We start from the raw sequence: 10,374 nt of genomic DNA on the forward strand, positions 1-10,374 counted from the left end.
GAAAGAGGTCAGCCCCTTCCCAGGCTCAGCTTCGGGGGACGCCTGTGAAGGCCACAATTCCGGCGCGTGTCAACCCCAAGGTGGGTCTCCCCTGAATCAAAGCCAGCTCACCAAGCCAGGACTTCCCCTCAAGTCATAAAACAGTTACATCTGCTTTTGCAAAAAGGTCTACTCTCAAGATGGTTCAAAGTGGCAGACCAGACCCTCTCTCCAGGAAAATACACCTACTGCATGTTACATACAGTTTTACCAAGTTCACAGAGCCCATCTGTAAACCCTGTGGGAGTATGTGTTTGAAGATGTGTAGCATCCGTGAACCCAGGCCACAAACTCCCACAGCACCGGGTTCCCTAAGCAGCAACCCACAAGTACGAACACCCTCCCCCAATATGACCTGCCTGGACAGAGGAAATACAGGGTGAAAAAGAAAGGGCCCAGAATGGTCCAAGTTCTAATGGTGTTTTCCTCATCCAGACTCCTCTCCCATCTTCAAAGCCCCACGTGCGGTGCCCAGACATCACTAAATGCCTCACTGGAAAAAACAAACGGCCCCGCAGCCACCATGGACTTTGGAATGGGGCTGTCCGGGAAAAGCTCCCGCCACAGTCATGTGCCAGGAGTCCTGGACTCCCTCATCCAACCCAGCCACCAAAAAGGGCAAACTGCTCACTTTCTCTGGCCACAATCATCCTGCAACTGCTGAATGACTGACTGCTTCAGTCTAAATGATTCTGTAATTCTCACACACCCCTCCAGAACCCCAGTCCCGAGGGACTTGTAAGTTTCCCAGTCAGGTCCAGACCTGGCTGTTGGGAGTTGGCAGTCTCTGCCCACCAGGGCTGGTAACAAAGTTCTTGCTGCGCCATGACAAGTAGTCCAGGCTACGTCTCCCGTCCTGAAGGCCCCCTGGGGGGTGTGGGGTGGGAAGAATGAGCCCGAGGGGGGCAGGCGCGCCCTCCCCTCCCTGGCTTCTTCAAGGGTAGTCTGGCAGAATGAACACAACAGTCTCTCCAGTGGGTAAGAGACACGGATGACACAAAACCCCACGGTCCACGATGCCAGCCGTGGCTGGAGAAACCCCCGCTCCAGCATCCAAGCAGACACAGTCCTGCTGTGAGTGGATTCGGAGCCCCTCCGCAGGATCCCAACCAGTCTCAAACCGGAAACCAGCCGCTTAGTTAAAATGTCCTCCCTGTGCCCAGGTGACAGGCTCCAGGGGTCTGGCATCCCTGCTAAGGATGGATTAACTTCCTTAGTCCTATAAAGTCTTATAAGATGTACATTTAGGTGGAAACAAGTTGTAAAACGATGAGACTGTATTCAAAAAAGGAGGCTGGGACATCAGTTTCATTTAAAACAGATACGATCTCAGCGCATACCTCCACTCTCTGCAAACCCAGGCACAGGGGAGGCCACAGACCTTTTCCAAGAGACGATCTAAGTAGGTCCCCAACAGCACAGAGACCCAGGGCTGAGACCATCTAAACGGTCCCCAACAGCACAGACACCCAGGGCCGAGACCATGTAAATGGTTCCCAACAGCACAGACAGCCAGGGCCAAGACCATCTAAACGGTTCCCAACAACACAGACCCAGGGCCGAGAACACCGTAGAGACCCGGGGCTGAGACTATCTAAACGGGTTCCCCAACAGCTCAGAGATGCAGGGCTGAGTGGGGCTTGGCCCAGGCATTCCACAAGGGCCGATTCCGAAACCCTGTTTTCTTATCTGTTACGGGGGTGACTAACCACACCCTCCTGATGGGCGGCGGAGACGACCGCGTGGATGGCAGCCTCTGGGAGGCGGAAGTCTCTCCAATGCTCCCATCTGGCTGAGAATTTTTGCTTGAACCGCATTCCACTTTGTGTCTTCAACACCCAGTATAGCATCGGCTGTCTAGTGGATCCTCGTATATTTAAGTGAATGGAAAAAATACCACATGTCAAATGCAAAAACATTACAAAAATACACTCAAAGATAAATGTACACTGGGAATTCAGTTGGAAGAATCCACTCACATCCCGAGACTGGGTGAAGCAGCTCAGTTTAATTTTGTTTTTTTTGTTGAGACAAGAGTCCTGCTCTGTCACCCAGGCTGGGGTGCAGTGGTGCGATCACAGCTCATTGCAGGCAGCCTTGAGCTCCCAGGCTCAAGTGATCCTCCCTGCCCAGCTTCCTGAGTAGCTGGGACCACAGGCACGTCCCACCATACCTGGCTAGTTTTTTAAAATTTTTTTGTAGAGGGGAGTCTTGAACTTCAGAGCTCAAGCAATTCACCTGCCTCGGCCTCCCAGAGTGCTGGAATTACAGGCTTGAGCCACTGCACCCAGTAAGAAGCCCAGGTTAAACAGGGCCTTCTGAAGCAGCCGCTGACCTCTCTCCAGGCTCTAAGGGAGAGAGGGTGGGAGTTGGGTGAGGAGGCTGGAGTGGGAGACTCACTGTGTGGGTTTCTACTCCTCTACCAATTACCAGCTGTGTGACTACAGGCAGGATACAGGTCCCTGGGGCCCCTTTCTTCTCCGGTGGATGGCTAAATGGGGATAAACCCTACCCAGCAAGTCAGTCCCTCCCCGGGGAGGAGGAGCGCACTGGAGTGAGAATATCCCCCCACCGTGCCTGGCGCACAGCCCACGGCGTGGCCCTCATAGGCCGGCACAGTCGAAGCACCTCTGGATACAGAAATACAGTCTTTTCCATCTGGTTACTAAATCCCAGAGACAACTCCTTAAGTGGGATCAAGACCTGGCCGGCACACCATCTGCCCACAGATCACACCACGTAAGGGCGCCTGCCATCCCTCCAGACACCCCTGGGGGCTGTGGGGCATCGCTTGGCACCCCCAGGCTTTGCCCCCCAACCCAGAAGATAAAAGACTCAGGATTAGCACAGAAGAGGCCCCTAAGGCTGTGCCCCGCCCCCCAGCCCCCACTGGCGGGCTGTCTTGTGCTCAGCTTGACACATAGATTTTCCTTTGGGACGGCTTAACCTGTCCAACATCAATACTGCTCAACCAAAAGCTGGGCGATCAATACCCTTCATTGCTGCCTGCGGCCACAGACCCACCATCCGAGCGCAGAAAGGGCAGGGCTGGGAGAGGGACAGTTTGCTGAAGCACCTCCTGCCACCTGGGCCCAGAGTTCCAGTCACCAAGGGGGCAGCGGTGTGCGTGTGAGCCTGAGGGGGCATTGAGGCTCCCGAAAAGAACCTCTAGCTGCTACAGCCCAGCAGAGGGGTCAGCTGGGTCTGCTGTGGTGCCTTGAGCCTTTGGGCAGAAAAAGCAGCTCCAGTCTTGGTGGGAAAAGGGGCCACCCCCAACACTGCAAGGGAGTGAGTTAAGGGTAGCGGAACAGAGCCTTGGAGCTTTGTAAATTAAAGCCAAGCTGGACACAGTGGCTCACGCCTGTAACTCCAGTACTTTGGGAGGCTGAGACAGAAGGATCACCCAAGATCAGGAGTTTGAGACCACCCTGGGCAACACAGTGACACCGTGTCTCCACAGAAAAACATTTCCTAATTAACCAGGTGTGGTGGCACGCACCAGTGGTTCCAACTTCTCAGGAGGCTGCAGCAGCAGGATCACTTGAGCCCAGGAGGTTGAGGCTGTTGTGAGCTGTGATCACACCACTGCGCTCCAGCCTAGGCAACAAAGCAAGACCCTGTCTCTAATTAAAACAAAAACAACAGCAGCAGCAGCAACAGGAGTAGCCACAAGGCTTTGCAGAGCCTGTGTCAGGTGCTGTACTGGGCACCTGGTAATAAAGCCTTCAACCCTCAACAGCCTCAGGATACAGGTGACATTGTCATTCCTATTCTACAGATTAGAAGACTGAGGCCCAGAACACAAGTGCCCGAGGTCACACAAGCTAAGCAAGAGGCAGATATGGACCGTCAGATGCACCGATCAACACAGTAACAGCTGACACTCACCAGGCGCTCACCCCACGCTCCAGGCCTTCTCAACCCTCACCCGCATCTGTCATTTACCCGTCAGGGGCATGTGGCAAGCATTACAGCATCTCATCCTCACCCTCAACTGCCAGAGGCCTCTGCATCCTCGTCTTACAGATGAGAACACTGGGTGGGGGTGAGGATGTGATGATTAAACTGGGAGGGTCTATGTCACCATTAGCACGAACCCACCTCACGCCGCCTCAGTCCAGCGATCCCAAAACCACGATAACACACACCTCCTCAGATACGTCAAGTCCTCCAGCTGGAGGAACCGGTTCCAGAATTGGAAGGCCTGGCCAGAGATGCGGGCGAACACGAATCCACCCATGCCAATGCGACTCTGCATTTGAAAGCCCCTCTAGAAGGGCTCAAAGCCCACCTGGGCCAGGCAAGAATGACCTTCAGGATTCTGCCTGGGGTTAACACACGGCCCACAGACATCCGGAGAGCAGCCAGGGGAGAGGTGCCCCGTCCTGCGGGGCAGGTGGGGTAGAGGGGACATGTCCATTTCTGAGTCATCAGGGTTCTCCATCCAATTCCAGGGCAAGCAAGGCGGTCTCTGGCTTCCCAGGTGGGAAGAGAGACCAGACCCCAAGTCTCCTTAAACAGCATCAGCCCATCTTCCCAGGGGAAGGGATTCCTACCCACATCGCTCCCCTCAGCAGAAGGCCCTTCTGGCGTAGGAGGGCCAAGCACTGAAAAGTTCCCACCCTGGCCCCCCGGTGACGAGGAAGCTGCTCTCGAAGAAAGCAGAGCCAGGGTCTCAGCTTGAGCTGCACATGGCAGTCAGCTGGGGGGTTTAAACATGGATGCCCAGGCTTCGTCCCCCCGAGGTTTGGGCTGAACTGCTTGGCAGTATAGCCTGGGCACTGGGAGCTTTGAAAAGCCCCCCAGGTGATTCAGAAGTGCAGCCAGGAGAGACCCCTGGGCTGGAGGCTCCCTGCTTCCTCCACCTGCCTCCCTAGAAACCCCCAAGTCACACGGACCCACAAAAGCCTCCAGTGCAGCCCAACCCTTTCTTTCCACAGATGCTTTGAAGACGCAGGTGAGGGTAAACGCAGAGGCCCTCTCCAGCACCAGCCTTGCCCTCATCTATGGCTCCTTCCTCCAGGCCTGGACTCCGCCCCAGCCTCCTGGGGGCAGCTCTCACTTCCCCTCTGAACTTCTGTTTCCAGACACGGGATGGGCATGGGAGTATGGAGGCGAGGGAGGCATCGTGTCAGGGAGGGCAGGTGGACTGGCCTCAGGGACAGGTGGGCTTTGCAGCGGACGGGAGAATCCCAGGCAGACGGGACGGCCCATGCTAGGACAGAGACGTGGCCAAACGCAGGAGTGGCGAGAACGGCGTGTGGTTTCGTCTGGCTGGAGCCGAGGGCGTGAGAGAAGAGGCTGGTGGGGCATCAGAGCTGCAGAAGCAAGATTAAAAGGCCCCCGAGTGTGCATTTGGCAGGCGTGCAAAGGGCTGCTTTTGGCCACGCTCCTGTTTTATCTGTCTGTACACCTCCCAGCAGCAAGCACACGGCTGGGTTCAGAGGAGGAGCTCAATAAATTCTCATTGACAGGGACACTCAGAAACGTCACCTCCCAGGCTGTGGCCTCAGCCGGGGGAGAAAGGCCAGCGTGCGGAAGTGAAGCCAGCAGCACGGCACCCCACACCGCACTCAGTGAGGCCACTGAGATCTGAGACTCCACGGGGGGAGGAATTAAAGCCAGCCGGCCAGGCTTCAGCACAGCTACCAAGCTGAAATGTCACCTGCAACATGGATCTCTGCAGGTTCAAAAACAGTTCTCCCAGCACACCAGGCAAGGGAGGGGAAGCCCTGTGGTTTTAGAGGACCCTGCTGTTGCCACAACAGAGGCAATTCACATGCTACCCAGAGAGGGTTCCCATCCAACCCTGGCCCGATTGTGGGGTTTGATCCTTGGACTTCGAGTAACCCAGGCTGGGAATTCCAAGGCTTCAGATGGGGCCAGGAAAAACCGGCCCTGCTAGCCAACTCCACAAGCCCCTGCGAGTTCCTGAGGGCAGGAAAAAGGTAGCAGCCAGGCCTCTAGCTTACCCGCACTCTTCCAGAAAAGTGGAAGGCACCAGCTCCTGCCCCTCAGCTCGGGGCTCTGAGCCCAAAGTCCCCCCCGTCCGCTTCCTTCAGAGCAGGGGAGGACAGAGGGTACCTGCTCCAGGGAGCTCAAGGAGAATTTGGGACTCCAGGGGTTGGGGGGGATCTCTAGTTGAGAGGTGCAGGACCCTGGTCTGCCACAGAGTGGCGCTGTGCAGACTTGGCTCTTCCTCAGGCTGGCGACGCTGAGCCCACAGGCAGGCTTGGCTTCTGCTCTGAAACCACAAGGCACTCAGATCTGCAGCCCCTGAACTTCCCCCAGAGACAGGGAAGTGACTGCCGGAGGGGAGGGCTCACGGGGCCATCAGCGGAGGCTTCCTGCTGTGAGCGCGGTGTCAGCCCCACGCCCGGCCCCAGGCCCCAGTGTGCCCCCAGTCTGTACGTTAGAATCAGCTGGGGAGCTCTGACAACCCCCAGACCCGGGTCAGGAACCCAGAGGCCGTGGCTTAACTGGGCTTGGAAAGGCCTGGCCAGTAGCAGTTTCAAAACACCGAGTTTGGAGATCTACAAGTCCCTTTGAACTCTGACACTCCAGGATCCTAAAAACTGTCCGAAACAGCTCAGGGCCTGCGCCACAGTGGACAGCTTGTTGCCTTCCTTGTTTTGAGCTCGGCCTCACTGTGCCTAGAACCAGAACTTCCCGACCTCCCTTCCCAAGGCGGGGCTGACCCTAGGTCACCAGAGGCTCCTGGCGGGCTCTCACCAGCTCTGGCACGGCACCGCCCCCAAGGCTCCAGGAAAGAAAACTCCAAGCGTCAAAACCGTGGTTGGCTCCAGCTTCTCCCGCTTCCCCTCCTGGCTTTGGTGGCTGCTGCCAGAGTGACAAAAGCCATCCTCGCACCCAGCCCACAGGAGATCAGGAACGCTGCCGACACGGGGCTGGCTGTCTCAGAAAGTCTCAGGAAGCACTGAGGTCGCTGCTCTCGCACGCCAGGGCCTCTTCCAGCGCTCCCGAGTCTACCTAGGCGGGGCGGCTCCCTGCACAGCCGGCAGCCGGGATGACACGCCACCGTCGGAGCCTGCGCCCTGGGCCCCTCACCTGTGGCGTGGCGGCTGAGTCAGGCACAGCCTGTGCCTCAGGTTCTGCCGTCCCTGCTGGTGGAGGCGGCCGTAAACACAGGGTGAGCAACACTGAAGTGCCCCAAGCTTAAGCAACACCGAGGGAGGCCGGGGAAGGCTGCTCACCTGGGTGCTCCTTCCACCCCTGCCGGGGGACGGGGGCACAGAATCCCAGGGGAGAGGACGAGGCGGCCAACCAGGGGGCACATTTCAAAGCGCCCCACCAAGACCTTCTCTCTGCCCCTTTGTCCCCCGCCTCCTAGAAATCGGCTTAGGCGGGGACGCTCCCACCCGGAGTGCGGCTGGGCCTTTTGTTCAGGCGCCTTTTACAAAAGGAGCTCTCTTTCCATTTGGTGGTCCCGCTTTTTGTTTCCAAACCCCAACCTGTGTGGGCCCCTACCCCTCAGGCCCCAGATAAGGCACTGCAGCGGTTACCAGGGGTTTAGTGTGTTTTAAACGCACTTTGCGGACAAAAAGATAGTTTCTAAGAACCAAACCGACTCAACTCCGGCTGGCATCCACCTCCCAGCTGGGAACCCGGCAGGTGCTCCCACACTGCCAGCATGCTGCCCTCGGATCTCACACAGGCACTGCAACCAGGCCCCCGCCCACCACGTGGAAGGAGCTCAGCCTCCACCCCCCCAATCCAGTGGGGGTGTCACGGTATCCCTGCCCGCGATCTGGGAACCCCCCCCTATGGCCTGCGCCTGGAGTCTCCACTGTACATTTCTAAGTGGTCCCCTGGTCCCCCACCCGGCGCTGGGGAGGGGAGGCGGGAAGCTGGGGGTGGGCGGGCGCAGGAAGGGTGAGCTCCACTCCCGCTCCGCCTCCATGAAGGGAATTTAATTAGCCTGCTGGAGAGGCGGGCGGGCGGCCGAGGAGGTGTCTCTGGTGCTGCAATATAATTGAATCGGCTCCACTCGGTCGGGCCACTCGCCGCCCATCAGCGCGGCCGCAGGGCCCGGGAGGGCTGGGGGCGGGGAAGCGCATCCAGGCGGAGCAGGAAGGGCCGGGGAGGGAAAAAGGCCAGCGCGGGTGGGGGGCGGCGGATGTGCAATCCCTCTCCCACCTCCGAGGCTGGGGCAGCCATCTTCTGCGGGGGGGAGGGGAGGGGCAGGGAGCCGCTCCGCCGGGGGTGGGGGGAGAGGGAGGAGAGAAGCGGCCAAGCCCGTGGCGCGCCCTTTCCTCGGGAAGCAGAGAGTGAGGGTCACAGACCCGGGAGGCTGCGGTTCTGCCCTCCCGACCAACTCCCCTGCGATGAGGGGTTGGGGAGGGGGAGGGGAGCAAGACAAAAACCCCAACCGGCGCGGCCCCAGTAGCGAGCCCCCCCTTCCTTGGCCGTCACCAGCACCTGCCGCGGGGGCGCACAGCCACCCCCATTCGCTCCCTCCCGCGTCGCCGCAAAGTTTTCATTCCAGCTCTCCAGCGCCCGCAGCTCTCAAGAGACTCCCCCCGCCACCCCCATCCCCCCACTTTATCTGACCTCTAGTCCGCACGCACTTACGCACCCCCACCCCCACTGAGCACACTCCTGAGCCCGGAGCCCCCACCCGCAGCCAGGCCACGACCCGCGGGCGGAGGAAGGGGGTGGCCTTGGGTCGTCTGCCCGCCCTCCCGGCTCTTATCGCCGCTCACACTCCGGGGAAGTTGCCCGGGAGCCGTTGGCGGCCGCCCCCGCAGAACCCGCGAACTTGGAGGAGGAGAGTGCGGTGCGGGGAGGGTGGAGGACCCGTGTCCCAGGCCCAGTGCGGCGCGCTCACCTTTCATGCCAGGGCCCCGCAGCTCCGCCTCGGCTGACACATGCTGGAGCCACCGTCGCCCAGTGTTTGTCTAAACTGCTTATCTCACCCGGGGCTGCTCGGCGGCGGCAGCTCGGGCCCGCTGGGGAGGTGGAGCTTCCGGGGCCCCGGCCAAGAAACACCTGCTGCTGTCGCCGCCGAGGACACACCCAAACGCAACGCCGCCCACTCCCGGGCCACTGGCTCGCTCCCGGCTCCCTGACCTCAGCCAGCGGGAGGTGTCGGGTTTCAGCCGCAAACACACAGGCGCGCGCGCGCACCGACGGGCGCCCGGGTCCACCCGCCCAGGCACACGCCCCTCCCCGGCCCGCCCGGCCAGGTGAGGCGAGGACACCGGCGGGGCCGCGGAGGTGCCACCCCCACACTCCCGGGAGCCCCTGCCTGGACTGCTCGGGGGTCCCGGGGACCTTGGTGGCTAAGACCGGCCACTTGACTCTAAAAGTAGTGAGCAGCCACAGCCCCTCGCAACGTGAGAGGAGCCCTGTCTCCCAGCCGCGTCCCCGGAGCCTAGAACAGTGCCTGGCACAGAGCAGGCCCAATAATGGGCGGACGGTTAACTCCGTGTCCTGGAGGCCTTTTGGAGAACAACTTTCTTGGCCCTGGTGGCGCGTGGGGTGGGGGGAGGCGACACAAAATAGACTGTGTACCCAAGCACCACCCCCCTATGCCTGACCTTATTACCCCAACTAGAAAAGGCTGAATACTAAGAACTTGGCCTCAAAATTCCATAAGGGACCCCATCCCCCAGTTTTAAGTAACTTTTGGGAAGACCACAATGCGGGCCGCTGCGGGGGGTGTTCTTTAAAGAACCCACGGCCCAGGGGCTGGAGAACCCACGGAGGCGCCGCTCCGCCAGGGGGATCATTAAGTAGCTGGGGTTGCGGTCAGAGGCGAGGTCGCCCGCCTCCAGAAACTGGCACGACCCATTACGCTTCTGGCCCCAGCGCAGCGCCTCCCCATTCCTGGCACCCCCCCCACCCTACCTCACCCAGGCACTTGACTGGAATGACTCAGGGAGCGTCCTGAAATTCCTGGGCACCCACAGGCGGCGCGGAGAGGGACTGAGGGCCCCAGCCTTCCCACCCTCGGCTCCGCCCACCCCGCCCCGCCCCCACCCAATCGCGGCGGGCGCGTCCCCAGGAAGCTCGGGGTTAAAGGGGCGGGCCTCGGGGGCAGGGGTCGCCAGGCCTCCCCCGCCGCCTTCTGGCGCCCTGGGCTGTAACCCCCCCGGGCGGCTCCGAGGCCCCGGGGTCACTCCCTCCTGGTCCTCTTCCAACACCCCTCTGATCTAGCGCGTCCCTACTTCCGAGCCCTGGGGCAAACAAGCACCCCCTGGGCGGCCGCCTCTGCGCTGCGGGTTTCGACTTTCAGCCCCCTCTTGCCAGCCCCAAACCTGCCCCGGGACATGCCCGCGCCAGGCTTAGCAGGCGCGCACGCTGCCGTCCCCG

General features: G+C 60.2%; 1 protein-coding gene across 3 annotated transcripts in view; it reads right to left on the reverse strand.

The window, feature by feature from the left end:
* Nucleotides 1–10,374, reverse strand: part of GSE1 (Gse1 coiled-coil protein) — a 312,635-nt gene that overhangs the window by 55,813 nt on the left and 246,448 nt on the right. The window contains exon 1 of one of the 3 annotated variants that reach the window (XM_011928052.1): nucleotides 8,888–9,156. The exons of 1 other annotated variant lie outside the window; for it this stretch is intronic. In XM_011928052.1, coding sequence (XP_011783442.1) covers nucleotides 8,888–8,894 — 7 coding nt within the window. In that variant the 5' untranslated portion in view covers nucleotides 8,895–9,156. Of the gene's footprint in view, nucleotides 1–8,887; nucleotides 9,157–10,374 lie in introns of those variants that run through there. One more of the 3 variants, XM_011928053.1, reaches the window with a different exon arrangement.

The sequence above is a fragment of the Colobus angolensis genome, unplaced genomic scaffold, assembly GCF_000951035.1.
Source record: "Colobus angolensis palliatus isolate OR3802 unplaced genomic scaffold, Cang.pa_1.0 Scaffold76, whole genome shotgun sequence".
Lineage (NCBI taxonomy): Eukaryota > Metazoa > Chordata > Mammalia > Primates > Cercopithecidae > Colobus > Colobus angolensis.